The 20603-nt window shown below is 33.1% G+C and overlaps 1 protein-coding gene across 1 annotated transcript in view; it reads right to left on the bottom strand.

The window, feature by feature from the left end:
• Positions 1 to 19968, bottom strand: part of LOC129216415 (TBC1 domain family member 2B-like) — a 377979-nt gene extending 358011 nt beyond the window's left edge. The window contains exons 1-8 of the mRNA XM_054850629.1: positions 19562 to 19968; positions 18670 to 18820; positions 11929 to 12151; positions 7995 to 8194; positions 6611 to 6738; positions 5309 to 5443; positions 2693 to 2918; positions 1210 to 1316 (exon numbers count right to left, since the gene is read on the bottom strand). Of these exons, the coding sequence (XP_054706604.1) occupies positions 1210 to 1316; positions 2693 to 2918; positions 5309 to 5443; positions 6611 to 6738; positions 7995 to 8194; positions 11929 to 12151; positions 18670 to 18820; positions 19562 to 19968 (1577 nt within the window). The remainder of the gene's footprint in view (positions 1 to 1209; positions 1317 to 2692; positions 2919 to 5308; positions 5444 to 6610; positions 6739 to 7994; positions 8195 to 11928; positions 12152 to 18669; positions 18821 to 19561) is intronic.
• Positions 19969 to 20603: the final 635 nt, after the last annotated feature.

The raw sequence follows: 20603 nt of genomic DNA, 5'->3' as shown, positions 1-20603 counted from the left end.
GCGGCAGATGGTCAGTAGTCTCACAAGTCACCTCCTGAACAAATTTTCTAGAAAATTGAAGTCAAATCTCAATGACTTTTTTTTCTCATGTGAGGCTGTGGATAATCTTACTCATCCAAATGTTTCTCATTGACATTCTTAAGCTCTTTCTTCCCTAAACTAATTCAGCAAACGAAAAATTGTGAGTTTCCCTGGTAAGTTTCCTTGAAATTCTTTTATTAACAGTTTTTGTACTTTCCTCATGTTCTAAGTTTTCTAGTAGAACTAAAGAATGATTTTTTTTACTCAAAGTTAAGTCCAACTTGAGTCTTTATTTAAGCCATCACACTTGAAAAATGAACAAAAATAGCAGCAGTTATAAGCATTCAAAGAAGATAGACATTTATTGGGGACACCCTGCATTCAAACAAAGAGCAACAAAAATTGTAAAATTCTAGCCAGCAGGAAAAAAATTTAGGTACCAGACTAATCATTTCTCTAATTTTATAGGAGTATTCAGTAATTCTTCTCCTCACAGAATAAGTTTCCAAAGCATTCTTTTTTTAGTTGCCCAAGCAATGTCCTGTACAGGATTTATCGAACCCTGCACACATAGTGAAACCTGTGTAAGTTGAACACTTGTGGTGCACTAATTTAGTGGTCAACTTATAGAGGTTGAATTATATGATATAGATCTAATTCTGTGCCTGAAAATAGAGGGCAACTTAGACGGGTGGTCAACTTACAAGGGTGGTCAACTTTACAGGTTTCACTGTATATACACGTACACATAACTCTTGTATGGAAGCAATGAAAGATATAGTTAATTCACTGTTTAACAGCATTCTATTTAACGATCATTTCTATTTAAAAACAACTTTTCAGTCTTGAACCCTTCACTGAAGTGTTTTTGAACATTCTACTTAAGTACGATTTTTGTGATCCCACGTTAGAACAGCGAGGGACTACTTGACCACTTGTGGTTCACTACTTTAGTGGTCAACTTAAACAGTTGGTCAACTTATAGAGGTTGACTTATCTGATACAGATCTAATTCTGTGCCTGAAAATAGTGGGCAACTTAGACAGGTGATCAACTTACAAGGGTGTTCAACTTTACAGGTTTACTGTATTATTTTCCTGCTTTGAAAGTAGTTAAATAGAGAATCAACTGTATTTTTCATCAAAGTATTTAATTCAATAAAAAATTAGATAACAAAACAAACATTACATAGACAGTAGTTGTACTCTATCTTCAGCATCTCTACGCAAATGATTAAGCTCCAGAATTTCATTGTTGAGAAATTTATTTTGTAATTCAAAAGCTTGAACAGCATCCTATAAAATAGGAAAATTCAACCATAAATTATGTGCTTAAAGAATTATTTTAACAAAATATAAAAATAAAAAAAGCGGTTCAGGGAGAAAAAAATTCCCTAAGTCATAAGGCTGTGGTGTTATCCACCATCAGCCTTTTTTTAGGGAAAATGAACAATAAAAGCATTCTATTTTATCAAAATGTTACATTTATATTTCCTCAATCTCTGTGTACCTGCAGTATAATCCAACAAAATAATTAAGAGATTTATAAGTAGTTGAAATTGATCTTCCTAAATTGTAGTATTTCATGCAATGTTATAAATAATGCAAATCTTGTATACCATGAAAAAGAGAGTTTTCAAACTTTTAAATATAATTATTTTCCCACTTTGAAGTCGCACTACTTTTATTGAAATAATTTAAACTGCATGCTAATTCTGATGTGGTTCCAAGATATCTCAAATGGCAGGATAACTTTGAATCTGGATAACTGCTTTTAAATGAATTTAAAAATTATTAATTTTTTTGTTTTGGATAGCTATACAACACTTCAAGAGTTTTTCTTTTGTTTCATACCGACAAGTACAATAAAACTATTAAAATATGAATGGTGTACATGAAATACACCGCCAGCTCAGTCATTTCCAGCCGAGGACTGCAGTTTCGTGCTTATTAGCACTCATCAGCCCGGCATAGGAAAGTGACTGAGCTGGAGTAATTTACTGAATATGAATGGTGTAGTTTGAAATAGAGTAATTGTGCTCAAAATTATTCTGAATAACTGTAATGCTATTACTGTATTACCTTCTATTAATATAAATTTACTGCCATGGGAAGGTAAAAGGCAGTATCTGCAACTTTTTCATCTTTCAAGTTTTTGCATTTTTGTCATCTATTGTACGTTAGCTTTATTGTACAAGCAGGCTTATTTGGTGCCTGCTGAAAATAAAGCCCTAAAAAAATGTCAAATTCCAACATATTCCTATTGTTCGAACAGAATCCAAAATGAATTAAGAGAGACATTTTCAGACAGGAATTCAGAAATATTTTCTACAAACATCTCAAAAACTAATTTCTACAGATACTGCACTTTACCTTCCGACAACTGTTTAATCTTTGCATAAATTATGATATATAATACAATAGAAAACAATCTTTGTTTCTAACTGTCATTGAACTAATTATGTCTTTGCATAAAATAGCAAAAACAGAAAAATAGATTTTTGTTTTTACATACAAGCATATAACTTGCCAAAGGACTATTTTATGAACATCAAACCCCAAGGATGACTTATTTTTCTTCGTGAGTAGAAGAAATCAAGGAATTTCATAGCATAGTATTTTAAGAAGGAACATCACAAAAAAAACTTCGCATATTAAATAGTATAAATTACTTTCAAATCATCAATAGTCATTGCTTCTTTAGGCTCAACAACAGGTTTTGTAGATTCAGACTTCACACTCTCCACACTTTTTCTCCTTTGCTTCTCATCTACCTTTTCTGTCTCCAGATCAAATATTTCATTTGTTAGAGCCATAATTGTTTTATCTTTCTGTATTAGCATTTCTTGAAATAATTCATTATTCTTTCGCAATTCAGCAACTTCATTTTTTAAAGATCTAGAAAAAAAATAGAGGAATAGTTCTGAAACATCAATACCAAATTTTTAAATCATACAAACATCTAGCATAAAACTCAACAGAATAATTAATTTTATTTGGAATTAAAATAATTTTCAAAATATAAATCTATAAATTTCTTTTTCAACTGAGTAGGAAATGGAATAAAATAAGCAATTTAATTTATTTAAGAACCAACTCACTGAAGGCCTCAGCGCAGGCTCTAGTAGTTTTGCTGGCCCAGGCGATGTTAAAAAGATCCGACCCCAGTTTTAATAACATTTTTTTTTCTTAAATTATCAAGCATACTCTCATATTGCTGCAACTTGAGCAGGAAAAAAATCTCAGGAAAAAATTTATGTTTTTCTTTATTTTTTGAGCAATCACGATTGCTTATTGTTCTTGCTTATTGTATTTGTGTCTGTACACAGACACAAATACCCACGCCTACATACACACACTCGTGGTTGAGAAAATCATAATTTGAATTCAAGATGTCAAAATTCAATTTTTCTTTTTCTTTTTTTGCCTCCTTACATTTTGCCATCTTGAAATTTGCCTCTCTAGGTGGTGCGCAATTCGCCTACCCCAGGAGCCGCACCTGGAAGGTCTTTATACGAAACGTTTCTCCTACTATTATTCCGAGTTCAGTGATGAGTAGAGCCCAGATTATATGTTAATGTACATACGCAACTGCAAGTTTTCTTCTTTTGATGTTAGGTTCACATAAAGGCATAAAAGTGGCAATTTTCTAATATAAATGCATATTACTAAGTTCTTTACTTTTGCTTCTTTTTTTTTACTATGAAAAATATTTAAAACAAATATTTTGCTTTTCTCAAAGAATGAAAAATTGAGCAACCCATGGCGGGCCAATTTGTAGAAATAAATACTGCCCACTCTGATGCCCATTAAAAAAAAGAAGTTATTTTTTTTCTTTTTAGGATTTCCAAGGAAGGTCAGAAAGAGACCTTAAATTTGAGCATTTGCCTAGTACACTTTTAGTGATTCTCAGTCATGGTAAATATCTGACAGAAGGAAATATGATTGAAAAAAAAAAGAGAAACCCTATGAGAAGAATTCTGCAAATAATTAAGGAAAAAACAAAATATATCTAAAATTGGAAGGGATCAACAACTATATCGGACACCTGCTTTGGACAAAAGGCTTCTGATTTAGAGTTCAATGTCTGGTCTCCTGCCACCAGATCAATTTCTCTTGCTTTTTAAGGAATCTAAAAAGTCATCAATCTTTGTGAATCAAGAGTACAGTTGGGAGTCTTTCTAGTTTTGATATCATCTTGGAAGAGAAATTTTAGAAAATCTAATGACTGTCAATGCAAAGGAATCGGATCATGTTGCTGAATTTTCTCTAATTTATGTCTAAGAATATGAAAATGATCAATTTTGTACTAGCATTCATCTGGTTTTAAGGTACAAAAATTTCTCCTACTTTCTCATTTTGTTCCTCCTGCTTTTTCGCCTTGTAAGGTTGGCAAATCTGCTTTATAAACAGTAATGAATCTTTCAACCAGAATTTCACAGCACGGTTGAAAAGTCATGATGTAAAGGTAAAATACTGCCAATAACATTTGTAGAAGTAGAAACGATATGTATCTTTAAAAATGAAATTGCACAACAAAAGGCAACATCTAACCGGAAAACCATAGAACAGCACACTGGAACTTATAACTACAGTGAAGCACCGTTTATATGTTTTTGAAGGGACCGTATGAAAAACGTATAAATGAAAAAACATATAATAGGGCTATGTTAATGTGTATTAGGCTCTGTAGGGAGCAATTTAAAAAAGGTGCAAATGATAAGTACGTATAAAAGAGAAACATATAAACGGTGCTTCACTGTATTAAGTTATTAATATGGATTCTGTTTTCAGTGTGAGTAATTGTACAAACATTTATTTATTGCCTTAAAACAAACTGCAGGCATATAAAAATGATAATTTTTATATTCAGATACAATAACTTCTCTCTATGTAAGTAACAAAGTCACAAGTGCACATTTTTTAATTTTAGTACATGTTTTAGGTTTTTGTACATATATTTGCATGCATATTTTGATGACTTTCTATAATATATTATTCAGGCTGTAGTGATAAGTTATCTGAAATCATTACACCTATGATTAAGATAAATGTTCAACAACAAAGCAAATTTTCAAATATATTTGCACAAAAACATGCTTTATTTTAATTTTGTTTATTCATTTTAATTCATATATTAGCACTAAAAAAATTTATGTTTAATGTATTGATTTTAAATACTTTCTGCCAAAATAAATTAGTCTTGGATAAAATTTTCAATATCACCGTAGGAAATAAATTGTTGTTCCAGCAGTAAATAAATTAAATGCATTAAAGGTAAAACTTACTGAACAGTACGTTGAAGGACTTCAACTTCTTGCTTTTGCTCTTGTACATCATGAGAGAGATTAACCACTTTTTGATCTTTTTCACTCATTACTTTTAAAAGTTTCTCAGAATCCTTCAGTTCATAGATCTGCACCCTGTAAAATTACATAACAGTTAAATAAGTTAATTGTATAATTTGAACATTGTATAATTGCTGAAAAAATGGTTTGAAAACATTTTTGGTTTGAAAAAATGCTCTTAGAAACTAGTTTACCAATCGAATTAATATTCTATTAATATTTCATTACTTCTGCGGTTTAAATATTAATTTTTTTGGCAACTTTGTACAATTTGTTATGTGTAGTAAAACTATCAATATTCATATTATAACATAATTAAGACTAAATATGCTTTGAAGCATAAAATTTACTTTATATAAATAATAGTGCAGTTTCTTAACCCATCATATAATTTGTAATACCAGGATAGCATTTATTAAATCAGATTATTACAAAAAAGTTAAGGAGGGTAGAACAAGTTTTGTACGCTAAAAGGACACTGATATGAAAATAAATAACAAAAAATAATTTTTACCCTTTCTTACTTTTAGCATTCAATTTAAAATGTCAAAAATCTATAAACCTCAACTGATAAACAGCAAAATACTCTGCCCACCAAATATCATTGCACAGCTAAAAAGTTTCCTGAAATTTTATGGTAAAAAGCACAGGCATTCATGCTACCAGTTCTTTATACCATAAAATACTATTTCACTGTAAAAAAAAACAAGAACGCTACGGCTAGTCATGCTGAACAAAAAGAACAAAATGTGAGCGGCAGGGTTTGAACCTAGATTCTTTGTTTGGAGGCAGCGTTTTTAACCATAACCTCTCAATGGTCTCGAAGAGAAAACAGAAAGCCAAAATCAATGCCTCGCTCTGCAAATATGGTACACCATTTGAAGCTACAATTTTTTATTTTTTCCGGTACAGCTTACTATAAATTTTTTTTCTGTACAGTATATACTCTATTTTACAGTAATACCATATAAAATGTTTTACAAAAGTTTCTGAATTTTTAATGCGGTTTTAGTAAATTTAACCATTTTGAAGCTGGAATTATAATGCAATTTTGAAATTTAATTCATCATTCTAATGTGTGTATAAGATTGTGTGTTTGTTTGTTTTTTTTGGGGGGGGGGGGTCGAGCAAATTACTCTCTGTGGGCGATAACTAAAATTTATCTGATATACATCAAACAATTCCAGCCTTAGACAAAGGAAAAAAAATAAAAATAAACAAAAGAACAACCTAAATACTTACAAGGTTTCTTTTTCTTTGGATGCAATGTCTAACTGTCTTTGTAAAAGCGAAAGCACTTCTCGACTCGTGACCACTTCGTCTCGAAGGTTTGAAACTTCATCCGATAGATTTTCAATTTTATTTTCAAGCTAAAAATAAAGAAATTATATAATTCATGAGAAAGTAAAAAATCTCTAAACATTTATTTTTAAAAGAAGTATTTTTTTAGGTCAATGCTGCCCCCAGAGAAATGAACAAGTTGGCCATGACCAGTTGTCAAACATCAAAATAAATTCAGCTATCTTGGTAATCAAGGACCCTAACCACTACACTACTGCAGTCAGAGGTTTCTCTGTTCTTCATAAACTGGACATTAGACATATTTTATTGAGCAGCAGTAAAGTGACATTAAATTGGTTAAGAAAGCATCACAAACCATACAGATTTTGTTATTCTTGTGTTAAAGCAAACAATATCTTAGTTCATAAATTGTGATACAGTCGATCTTGCTTATAACTAGGCTTGCCAGACGTCCCTGTTTGGAGAGGTCTCGGTTTGACTGGGATAGTCCCGGTTTTCAGACAAAGTCCTGCTGTCTCGGCCGATTTACTTCTCATCCCGGAAAAAGATAAATTTGATTACAAATGACAAAAAAGGTCTAAAAATAATTAGCTGTGAAGAATTATTTAGGATATCGACTTTATCACCCCTAACATTGTCTTGTGAAATGAATCCCAGATTAGCTTATGAGCATTTTTACAACAAGATTAAAACCATAAAAGACTCTAAAACAATCCTATAAAAAGTATTACTAAGTGTTCCTTTATTCCTCATTCAAGGTTTTTTTTCTAATTAAAAAAAATTGTAAGTATCTACATTTAAGAAGCGAAATGTTCAAATTTTATCTGCACATGTCATTTTTATTATCCCTGTTTTAGGTTCATAATTAGTAACCATTTATTCATAGCATTGAGGATAAACTGCCCTATAAAACACTTCAAAATTCAGCCACATGTGTTTAGCCTTTTGAATATGAGTGACGATGGGTAAGGGGGTCATTCTGGTGTTCCGGTCAGAAATCTAGCAAGCCTACTTATAATAAATTCTAATTTGACAAAAAAAAACAAGATAGATTTGTAAAATAAGAAGTAACAACGTGATAAAGCACAAATTGTAGATTACTGCAAACGCGTGCTTATAAAACTTGTACATCTAATTTGTTTGAAGAGAAATACTTCCATTTTTTTTCTAATTAAAAAGAGCTAATAAACAACTACAGAAAGTTCAATTCAATCTGTAAAAGAACAATTGATTAATTTTTTTCATACAAAACTAGGTGTTGAATGAAGAATAAAACAATACTTTTGGGGTACTGATGTAGAAATAAACACAATAAGATTCATACCTTAGGACATTTGGAGCATCTTTCTTTTTCTGTATTCTCCATATTGACTTCTTCACTTAAACGTACTTTACGGAATGAATGGGAGAGTTTCGACTTAAAAGAAGCTAAACTAGGAGGTTTCGATTTCTGAGATGCGCTGTCTTTGATGGATGAAAATTCTTCTACACAGAGGTTCTCTGTGCTTGGACTATTTAGACTAGCTGTAAAAAGAAACAGTAAAAGTTGTAACAAAATGCAAATATTCAAATGTTTTCATATTAGATGAAAGTTTGCTAAAGCAAATTTCATTGCCAATAGAATGATTTGAATTATTACAAATTGTTTGATCTCATATTTCAAAGTAAGTAATTTATTGATTTCGCAAACTTCACGAAGTATGAATCTACTGCTGCCCATAAGTAAACAAATACATGTACTGTAAATAAAATTAACTTAGCTGCTCAGAGAGAGCATTTAAAAAAAACATGTTAAGAACTTTTTTTTTTCAAAATTTAAAACTTTAACTCATTTTAGCACATTATGCAGAGTAGTACAGTACAACACTGTATTGTATGTTTGTTACGCTTATGCACATAGCCTTTAGAGGAAAGGGGGGGGGGGGTGAACAATTTTATTTTTTTCTTTACCTTTTAAAAAATATTATCAATTTCTCAGAGTAAAGACGTCCCCATGATTGAATGGTCTTTTTTTTTTTTTTGTGCCATGGAATTTTTCAGAGATTTTTTTAAACTTATTTCTTCACTGTGGAATTTTCTTTAAATGTCTTCAATTGTTCACATATGTCTCTGTAGGGGGGGACGTGTGAGCAAGCCTGGGGCACATATGAATACAATTGAAAAATGCAGGACAAGCATCATATTTTAACCAAAAATTCATTAATATGAAACATATACGTATATACCAATTGCACTGAAGGGTTTGTAACCAGTATTGTGTCAGATTATTGTACACAAAAAGTGCCATTATGAAAATGTTTTTTCCAAACTATATAACTATGCTCACTGTCAAATTTTAAAGTTTCGCAGCATCTTATGATAACTAGACAGACAAGAAAAAGACAACATATTACAAAAAAAATCTATTGCGTGTACATAATAATTATTGTAATATATTGCATTTTTGTTCATACAGAATATGATAATGATTTTTAAAATTATTTTAAACTCTTTGTCCTTTTGTTAAAGGAAGTATTATATAGCACTAAACTCTTAACCAACTATAAAGTCATAAATCAGTTTAAAAAAATATATATAAATAAATACTTAATAATAATAACAATTATAAAGAAATTTACAAATTGCCTGCAGAAAAATGATAATAAATATTTACGCATTTTTTAACACTTAAATTCATATTACAGAGAGGATATAGGAACTGGTCACATGTGCCACTAGACACTGTGTTTGTTCACAAGTGCCTAATCTACTTTTGAATTCTTTTAAAGAATTCTTAATTATTTTTTAAAAAAATTAAGACATTCATAAATTAAGTAGAATGTTCATATAATGGTTTGCAATGATTAAATTTAGCTTATTAGTTAGCTTGAAATATGTTTTTACCCGAAGGAGACAGAGAAAAGTTATATCAGCATCTGCTAAAACAAAGAAGCTCAGCACAGGAACATAACAGGAACATGGTTTCAGGAAAGGTAAATCTTGTGCAACTAATTTATTACATTTCTATGACAAAGTTATCATGGCTTTGGACAATAAGAAGCCTGTAGATGTTGTTTACATTGATTTTCAAAAAGCTTTCGATAAGGTACCGCATGTTGCTCTACTTAGCAAATTAGCTGATATAGGAATAGGAGGGAAAACTTTCATTTGGGTAAAAAATTGGCTGACCGGAAGGAAACAAAGAGTAGTTGTAAGGGGAAATTATTCTAATTGGAGTGAGGTCTTAAGCGGGGTTCCTCAAGGATCAGTGTTAGGGCCTGTTTTGTTCATTGTCTTTATGAACGATATTCACAAAAATATTTCTGGGAACATGAATTGTTTTGCTGATGATGTCAAAGTTATGGGGACTGTAGAAAATGAAGAACAAGCAAATCAGCTGCAAGAGGATCTAGATCATATTACGGAGTGGGCTGATAAATGGGGTATGGCTGTTAATGTTGGGAAATGTCAAGTGCTACATTTAGGGCATGGAAATAAGTGTACAAGTTATTATTTGCAAGGTTCAGTCATTAGTCAGGCAGACAAAGTTACTGATCTGGGGGTCCTAATAAGTCAGGATTTAAAGTTTAGCCAACAGTGCAGCATTGCTAGCAACAAAGCCAATAAGATGCTTGGGTTTATCAATAGATCTATTTCAAATAAATCTAAAGAAGTTCTTCTGCCCTTATATAGAAGTTTGGTAAGACCCCATTTGGAGTATGCTGTTCAGTTTTGGTCTCCTTATCTTAAGAAAGACATTAATGTATTGGAAAGGGTTCAAAGGCGGGCTACAAGGCTAATAAGTGGACTTTCCCACTTAGATTATGATTCCAGGCTTAGAAGGCTAAAAATGTACAGTCTTGAGCAAAGAAGAGACCGAGGGGACATGATTCAGCTGTTTAAATTTATTAAAACGAAAGATGTTACGGGGTTAAAGTTTAGCACTGAAAACAGGACAAGGGGTCATTGTTTTAAGCTATTTAAATCTCAGGCTAACATGGATATTAGGAAAAATTATTATTTTAGCAGGGTAGTGGAACCTTGGAACAGCTTACCGGAAGAGGTGGTAATGAGCAAAGGAGTAGACAGTTTTAAGAGGGCCATTGATCTTCACTGGGGATTGTAAATTGACTAGGACCAGTCTAGCTGGGCCCAGAGCCTGTTGCTGGTCGTCACTTTTGTATTTGTATTTGTATATAAACTGGCTCCTAGCTGTAAAAATTTCGCAAAGTAGGACCAATACTGCCATTGCTTGAGAAATTTAAAGATTTTTTTTGCTTGACGTTATCCTAGTAAAACATACCATGTTCACATGAGCCCATCTTCCCCCAACCTACATCCAATGAGAAGATATACTATGGGAATGGGGGAAAAATATAATTTTGTCCTAGTATCTTCTGATATCCCGAATTATCAGACAAAATGTGCTGAATGAGAAATATTTTGAGAGGTTGCAGTAACCTCTCATTGGAGTGCCTCTGGTTGATACGATGTTTTCCTACTTTAACACTGTTAAAACTCTATATTTACTATTAAAAAAAATCAAAAATATTTTATACTCTCAGGCCTGAGAGATACTGTCGCTCTTTTTCACTTATTTCATCATCAGACAAGTTGTACTATTTTTGCAGGTTAGTGGTAGTCTGTAACAACTATGTATGTCGTGTAATTTAAAGCACTGTAATAGCATTGAAATCTTTATAACATCTAATATGTAGTACTTTCTCATATTTTGCGCAATATATTGAGTTATACGAGTATACAAATGACTAAAGGGTATTATTTCATGTCAAACAAGGCTGAAATGAAGTTAAAACATATTTTAAGTGGCATTAATAATGCTTTAGCTCCAATTTGGGAAACTTTTGATTTATAAATCAAGAATTCTACTCTGCAGATATTCACTTATTGCGATAGAGTCTGGAATAAAGTAACCACGAGAAACAAATGTTGACTGAAGTAGATGTAGTTCAGATTAAAGAGGTTCTATTTTAATCAAAAAAATGATTGTTAATGATTATTCCTGAAAGATAACATGTCATGCAGCCAACAATATTCCACTTCAAGAATTAGCATAGGCATTAAGATCACCCAGAGCCTGTTACACAAAATCTTACATGTTAATCCCTTTAAGTAAGTTCTTAGAATTTTATCAGCTACATTATCATATGAAATTTATCATAAATAACAATTTTATAGCAAGAGCCCGTAATAAATATTTCAAAATTTTAACAATTTTGAAGCAATGAAAACATGTTTAAAAGCAATCAAATTCTTACATTCTGATGGAGACTTGTCATATTTCACAAAACTGGCTGATTTAACTTGGTTATAGAATAAATTAAACTTCTGATGAGAGTTCAAAAATGAACTACGACGGTTGAGAGCTGAGTCATCACCAATTTCATCTTTAGGGCAATCAACTGGAAGCATCAATGGAACTATTTTTTCATCTGTATTGAAATCAGGTAGCTCCTTAGCAAGCAAACCACTCTGTGGTCTCTGAAAAGATTTTTTTTTATTTTAAAATGAAATGAAGCTTTAAAATGCAAACAGTACTTCAAGACCATATTTAAAAACATTTAAACGGCAAAAAAAGTATGCACAATTCTGTCCTGGGAGAATATTGGGCAGGATTTATTTTTTTTTCCTTGTCATCTCTCGTTCTTTAGTCTTATTGTACAAGCTTGCTTATTTGGTTTCTGCTGAAAATGGAACTTTGAAAAAAAAAAATGCATATCATCATTTAAAATTTTTTAACATTTTTTTTTTAATTTTTATTTTTTTAAATTATGCCCACCACACCGTTTTTTCAAACATAAGGTGTCTTGCTGTCCAGTATAACAATGAAGTGGCTTCAAAGGGTGTTAGGGCCTGGAAGTCATCACAATTATGAATATCATGAAGAGAGGAGCATAGATTCAGAACAACAACATAATTGATAAAAAACTTAAAAAAAAGTATAGAGGACCTAAAAAATAGTTTTATTATAACCACAGTTGATAAAGCGGCAAATTATTTTGCCATCATGTGCAAATTTTTTTATAAACTTATGCTTCAGAAGGAATATACAAATATTAATACATACAAAAAAGTCACAGAAGCTGAGTCCAGTTTAAAGAAAAGAATCCTAGCCTTTTGCCATCATGTGCAAATTTTTTTATAAACTTATGCTTCAGAAGAAATATACAAATATTAATACATACAAAAAAGTCACAGAAGCTGAGTCCAGTTTAAAGAAAAGAATCCTAGCCTTCGACAAAATTCTAAACACACGGCATCTCAATTTTAATTTTCCTTTCCTTTGGAACATACTCCTACAATAATCAAGCAGGTTACATTTTTTTCGAATAATTAAAAAATATCTTGGCCAAAATTGCAGAAGAAAAAAGTTTTATAATTCTGAATAACCAGAAAGTTCTGGATTTCATAAACAGTGGTAAATACCATATTCATAGTATTAATACTTTTGACTTTGAAAATCTTTTCACTAACATTCCCCACAAACTCATAATTGATGTTTCAAATAGACTTTTCGACAGATATGAAAAACACATCAATTTAGAAAAACACTCTTGGATAACCTTGTTAAATTTTGTATTTTTGAGAATTACTTATACAATGGTTCCAATTTCTACAGACAGATCAATGGAATACCGATGGGCACATCTTTTTCTAGTGCATTTGCAAACCTATTTTTGCATTTTATGAATCTATTTTTTTAATAAACAACAATACAGAAGCATTTAGATATATTGATGACATTATTTTTAATAATAATGATTTTCACAATTTACACAAAGAAATTTACCCAAATGAACCACTGCTGAAACAAACAAATAAGGATGAGTCAGTTAACTTCCTTGATCTCAATATTCAACTGAATAATAAAGTTCCCAGTATAGCTTTGTATGATAAACGTCAGGATTTTGATTTTAAAGTGTATTCTTTAATTCATTTTCACAGTTGTGTCAGTAGAAAAGTGTTCAAATGTAATCATTTCACAAATTATTAGATATAAAAAAATATGCGATAATAAAACAAATCTGAAAACAGCGATTCGAATTTTAACTGCTACCCTAACTAAAAACCAATATCCGGAGCATCTTACGAAGAATTTCATTTGCAAGCTTGTGGAGGACTAGCGATAGTCAATTGTCAGTTCCTTGAATTTTCTGTTCCATGAATTTGATGGTTGTACGTTCCTTCTTTTGATTTTGAGTTCAGGTATGAATTTTGTTTCTCTTGTGGTTTAAATATTGTTCTATTTTCTTTATATAAATCTTGTAGCTTAAATATTGTTCTATTTTCTTTAGCTAAAAATTTGTATTTTTCGTTTGTAAAAGGTTCAATATTTGTATTTCATGTCATGCTGATATTCTGGACTTTCAGTGCTTGTTTTGTGAGATGTCGGGGACTAGTGCTGCTTTTTTAGGCAATTTTGCCAGCAGCACTCACGAAACATCTCAATGGTTTTTCCCTACCCTTGGGGAGTACCGCCTGATATTTTGGGATTTTTTCCTTCTTTTAAAAGAATTTTTCTTTCTTGTTCAATCCTTATATTGCTATCAAATGTGTTGTCTACCAGTATCATAGAGCAGCCTGTGGCGCCTATTGCACTGAGTAGTGTAGTTCATTTTGGTTGACTTGTCCAGATATAACTACAATATATGATAGTGTTTCTTTATATATATATATATATATATATATATATATATATATACACGAGGCGTGTTTTTAAGTAAGTTCCGTTTTTATATAAAAAAGGAACGAGTACAGATAGAGCTAAGTAATTTAGTGCACAAAAATCTACTACCCTTACGCTATTTTTCGACATTGCTCCCGTGATTTTCCAAGCATTTGTCATAGCGTGGTACAGGTTTTTGTATACCTATTCGTACAAAGTTACCGCCCGTTTAGTCAACCATGAGGACTCTTACAGTGCTTTGGCTGGGGCGTTTTTGAACATCCTCTGGTCTGCCCTCACCTCGCTCGCAGCATCTTTCATTTGTTTCGGCATCTAAAGTCTTTCCAAGGTGGTCTGTGGCACAACAGCAATAATGAGCTCAGAGAACATGTTATCCCATGGCTCACTACACAGGCGGCAATTTTCTATGAATAGGTGTACAAAAACCTGTACCACGCTATGACAAATGTTTGGAAAATCACGAGAGCAATGTCAAAAAATAGCGTAAGGATGGTAGATTTTTGTGCAATTAATTTCTTTGCTCTATCTGTACTTGTTCTTTTTTTTATGTCAAAACGGAACTTACTTTAAAAATACGCCTCGTATATACACACTGGTGTGCAAAAATTAAAGATGAGATGGTTTTTTCAATATAACTTTGTACAAGAGCTTTCCAAATCAACACATTTAATACCGTAAGATCCCCAATACGTAAGGACATGTGTAATGTAAGCAACACTTACTAAAAGAGAAATCAGAGGGATAAAAAGAAGCTTTATTGAAAAAGTAGCATGGAGCGCAATGCGACTAAAGGCCGAAACATCCCTTTGATGGGTGTCCAGCAAGAAACATCCGGTCTTTAGTAGGAGATATGATCTCCCCTGACTGCTAGTTAGGTATCACAGCGTCTGCCCATGCTGAGAATGAGTGTGTCAATGAGTTGTTGAGGCATTGCTGCCCATTCATCTTGCAGCACCAATCGAAGGACCCGAATCGTTACTAGTGGTAAGGTACGAGTTGCCAAGCGTCTGCCTAGAAAATCCCATACATGCTCGATGGGATTGAGATCCGGAGATCGTGTCGGTCAATCCATACATTCAATATCCTCACTCTCTAAGAGCTGTTCGGCAGCTACTGTGCGATGACATGGTGCATTGTCGTCCATGAAAAGGAACTGCGGACCCATAGCGCCTCTAAAAAGACGCACATATGGAAGAAGAATCTCGTTACAATAACGGGTCCCGTTGACTGAACCTGCGACGAAGATGTGAAGGTCTGTACGACTACCAAGCATGATGCCTCCCCAAACGAGAACACCCCGACCTCCATACCTGTCCCTTTCAATGATGTTCGAGGGATGATTGCCGCTTCCCCGCTCTCTCCAGATGAGAATGCGATGAGAATCGCTACTCGGACTGAATCTGCTCTCATCTGTAAAGAGTACTCGTCCCCATTCATTGTCTCTCCAATTCTGGGGGTCCCGGCACCACAGAGAACGCCTTCTCCGATGGGCAGGCGTTAAAAGTACACACCGTATAGGGCTTCGTGCAAACAGAGCACCAGCGTGCAGTCTTCTGGCCACGGTAAAACGCAATATTGGTCGTCCAGTCGCCTGTGTCGTGTGTCTAGCGATTTCTCCCGCCTGTTTCTTCTGGCCTGTAAGACAATATACCGGTCATCTGCGGGTGTGGCTCCTCGTGGACGACCACTACTGAACCCCCGGATAGCTGTTCCTGTAGTTTGAAATTGTCTCCAAAGTCGTGAAACAATGCTGTGAGCAATTCCAAACTCTGCAGCACTTGTCACACTGCGTCCTTCCTCCAACTTCCCAATGATTCGACCTCGGGTAAAAGCATCCAGATGTCGTCTAACAGATTGATTATTCGCCATCTCTCGCTGAGGCAGCAACTCGGTGTGATTTTAACTGCTATACGGCGTTCAATCTCTTTGCCAGAAATACTGATCTTACACCGACAACATGCTTTATATTACTCAGACACTCTCCCATTATGTCTGCCTGCATATCTGCGCATGTGCTACCGTACATCACCTTACTTAAACTCCTGATTGGTTTTTCTGTCCACTCTGTCTCTTCGTTCAGCTGATATGCTAATTTTTTGACTTTGTCCTTAATTTTTGCACACCAGTGTATATATATATTCATTAAAAAAGTAAGAAAAATTTTAAATGTACAATTTCAACAGTGTATACAGAGGTGTGAAATTTATTACACTTCAGGAGCGGAAAACAGGAAAGTCAAGTGTTCCGGTTTAAAAATAGCCTCTAGATCCTTTCTAAAAGCATAATTATGTTTTACCAGAATGGTCAAAGTACTATACATTATCTTCCTGCAAAATTTCTCATTTTACTTCAATTTCTCCTCCTTGGCAACGCTGTGTCTTATCTGATAACATCCACCATTATTTGTTGTTATTCTATCTAAAACTGTTTATGCAGAGCAATGAGTGGTGTCTCATGGTTTTTCATGTGTTTTTGCACTAGGACAATAAAAATAACAAGTTTGTAAGTGATTTTGTGTCGCACACTGGTTTCAGGGAACAGTTTCATTGTTCGTTTTCACGTTTTTCCCTTCAAACATCAATTTTGGTGAATTTTGTGAAACGAGTCAGCTGCATGACCTCTCTTCATGAAAGAAATATCTGGTTATATGTATGTTTGACCAAAATATATTTTTAAAAAGAGAAATTGAATAAAAACTTAATATTTCTCAAATAACCGTCAACAGAATCAATGTTTCTGTCAAGGAAAACATACCAGTTGTCTCAAAGAAGCTGGGAAAATGTGGCAGAAAACAGAAAACGCGTCTCCTAGGATGGAAAAAAAACTTATTTGGATGGTCAAGGACAACAGAAGAGCAACTAGCAAGGACTTTGCTAACAGTTTAAAGCTTTATGGTGTGAAGGTGGATCCGTCATTGGAATGGCGACGATTCATCGCCGATGGGATACCTGCTTAAAGTCCATGCAGGAAGGCGAAAATCACCCCAGCTTTGGAAAAGAATAAGATTTAGTGGGCCAAAGATGTTCAAGAGAACACTGAATCCTTTTGTTTGTCATAACCGGGGTGATTTTGGCCTTCATGCGTGGGTTTCGAACAGTCATCTCATTGGCAATGAATCGGTGCCAGAGCAATGATGGGTTATCCTCCACACCATAGCACTTCAGACTGTTACCAAGGTCCTTATTAGTTGCTCTTCCCCTATAAGTTTTCTTTAAATCCTTGGAGACGTGTTTTTTTTCCACATTTTCCCAGCCTCTTTGAGACAACTGGTATGTTATTATGTATTTACAGAAGAATTGATTCTGCTGATATTGCTCTGGGAAATATTAGAGATATAAATATATAAATATGTTTTTTCACAATTTCTCTTTGTAAAAAGGTATTTTGGTCTAACATACACCTAACCAGTGCTTTCTTGTGTGGTAAGAGGTCACGCAGCTGACCCATTTCAAAACATTCACCAAAATTGATGTTCACAGGGGAAAATGGAAAACAAACACTAAAACTGTTCCCTGAAACCAGTGTGCGACACAAATTGGTTATTTTGGTGGTCCTAGTACAAAAACACACAAAAAAGCTACTTCACACTACTCACAGCTCTGCAGAAACAGCTTTAGGAAGAACAGCAAAACATAATGGCAGGTGTTATCAGATAACACAGGGCTTACCGGGGAGGCAAAACTCCAGTAAAATGGGAAATTTTGCAGCAAAATAATGTATAGAACTTTGACCATTCTGGAAAAACATAATTGGGCTTTCAGAAAGGACCTAGAGGTTATTTTTAAACCGGAATACTCGATTTTCCTGTTTTCTGCACCTTGAGTCTAATAAATTTCACACCTCTGTACTATTTCAGGAATCACCTGAACACAATTGAAACTAACGAAAACTTTAAAAAAAAAACTAGAAAGAGCTTTTGACAAGAGTTCATTTACAATTAGGACTCATTTTTTAATTATTCAGATCAAGCAAGGACAAATCTGGAGGGCTGCAATCTGTTTACTTGAAGAAACTCTTTAATTAAAATAATGTACTTATACAAAAGCTGCAAAAATATTGATGCAAAATCAAACACTGTATTGTAGGTTATCTGAATAATATCATAAAGAAATCTTTAGAGCCAGTCATGTTGTTTTTGTGCACATTTTTCAAGTTATAATTAAACTAGCATCAATTATACTAGCTATAACTAGCATCATTTATTAAAATTTGACATGCCACAAAAGCTTGGGAAAAACAAAGCACACTTAGTATCAATGTATTTCCATAAAAGATTTGTAAATAGATTATTTTTGAAACACTTAATACTTACACCAGCTAAATTATTCACAGAAGTCGACTGTTCAGTGATATTTTTTGTTCGAAAAGCGCTGTTTGCTCGTCGATGTTTCTGAAGTTCTTGCAACCAGAATAGACAAGTTTGTCTATTGTTTGCTTCAAGAAAATAATCTCTCCCAGGAACACTATAAATAAACATTTTCTATAAAATGCTTTCTTTCAAGTTTAAAAACAAATTTACACATTTATACAATACTTAATTTATAAAGACGATATAAATTTAAGAAAGACCATTTTGCAATTAAGAGTTACTGAATGTTTTATATCAGATTTCTTTTTACTCACAGAAAACTAAATGTTTACCAATTCAAAAATCAATCCAATGCATGTTAAATGTCTAAAGTAGATTTAACACTTCAAAACATTTCTATTTCTTCTCAAGTTATGGTACGTAACAGAAGGGGGGCAAGATTTATTTATTTATTCTTTTAAATCAGACATAAAAATTTGAAAATAACATTGTTTTACAAAAAAAAAAAAATACCCCAGAAATTTATCTGAAAGGACACATCTGAAAAGCAAAACAAAAATTAACAAATGTGTTTTCAACAAATAGTTGCTGTTTAAGTAAAATAAATACCTTTGTGGATAAAAACTTAAAAAAGAAATAACATCAAATAGCATAAATAGCGGGTTACTGCAGCAATCTACAATTTGTGCAAATTCAAGTTGTTATTTTTTATATGCAGTAATCTACAATTTGTGCTATTTGACGTTGTTATTTCTTATGCAGTAATCTGTAATTTGTGCTTATTTAACATTATTTCTTATTTTACTCTTATTTTACATTCGCTGTTTAGCAGCTGTTCTGGCAAATAAAAAAAAAGTTCAAGAACAGATTTTCCTACAATAATAAATAAGTTTACCTGATTTTAAATGACCCAGTCCTCTCTTTATTTGTGACATCAAAAGTGAATGTAGCTTGAGAAATGTCTATTTCACCCAGCGGTTCTTGATCCTGGGGAGAGCGATAATAATAAAGTTTACAGTTATTTTCGGAGAAAACAAACCATCTCCTTCTAAAGGTTTTCAAAATTTTGTTATTCCCCAATTTGTTTAGATATCCACATAGTCTTGAATAATGCCTCGTCCCAATGTCAGACGGCTTAGGTGAACTTTGTTCAGGTGATAATTCAGCAGACACTTGAGAAAGCAATTTAGGTTTTCTAAATTCAATATTTTCATAAATGTCTTCCTTACTCTCACTCTCTTCTGATTTCTCTGAAAAATCAATTAAATTTTCGACAAGCTTATCATCATCCACAGAAGTCATGCTTAGTGGTGAATAACATTATTTATTTTATAAATACATGAACTTAAAATTTTTCCCATTAAAAATTTACTTTGAAATTAATGAAAATGTTCAAAATTAATATCTTCTTTTCATTGAGTTCTGTTTCATGATTCAAGAACACGATGAACAGACAGGAAGCAACAGGTGTTTCCCAATGTTTACAATAATTTAAACTCCACGCGATATGAAAACAACACCCAACATTCACTTCACGGTCAACGGTTAAGTTTGTAAACTGATGCGCATGAATATTGGGTATGTTAGCATACAGCAACCGGTTACAAACGTGATTGGGAATCACGTTTGGGGGAAGAAGTCAGGGGACTCTTCCGAAAATATCTCGATATTAAAGTTCTAAAGACTTAATTTAAGACAATCTTCGTTAATGCTAATGAAAATGAGAATGGGATGTTTGGGAACCAGTGGCGGCGCGAGAGCAAAAGTAGACGTCGGCGATGTAGTTTTGCGAGGCCCTTTTAATCATAAAATATTTTCAGACAAATCATTGAGTTCACGGAATTAATTTTTGTACTAACTATTGGCACTTAGACCCCTTTTACACGATTCCCGCTTTCGGACATCGGACGGCAGACATGTGACGTCAGAAGTCAGAG

The sequence above is a fragment of the Uloborus diversus genome, chromosome 2, assembly GCF_026930045.1.
Source record: "Uloborus diversus isolate 005 chromosome 2, Udiv.v.3.1, whole genome shotgun sequence".
Lineage (NCBI taxonomy): Eukaryota > Metazoa > Arthropoda > Arachnida > Araneae > Uloboridae > Uloborus > Uloborus diversus.
This window is presented reverse-complemented; position numbering and strand designations above follow the sequence as displayed.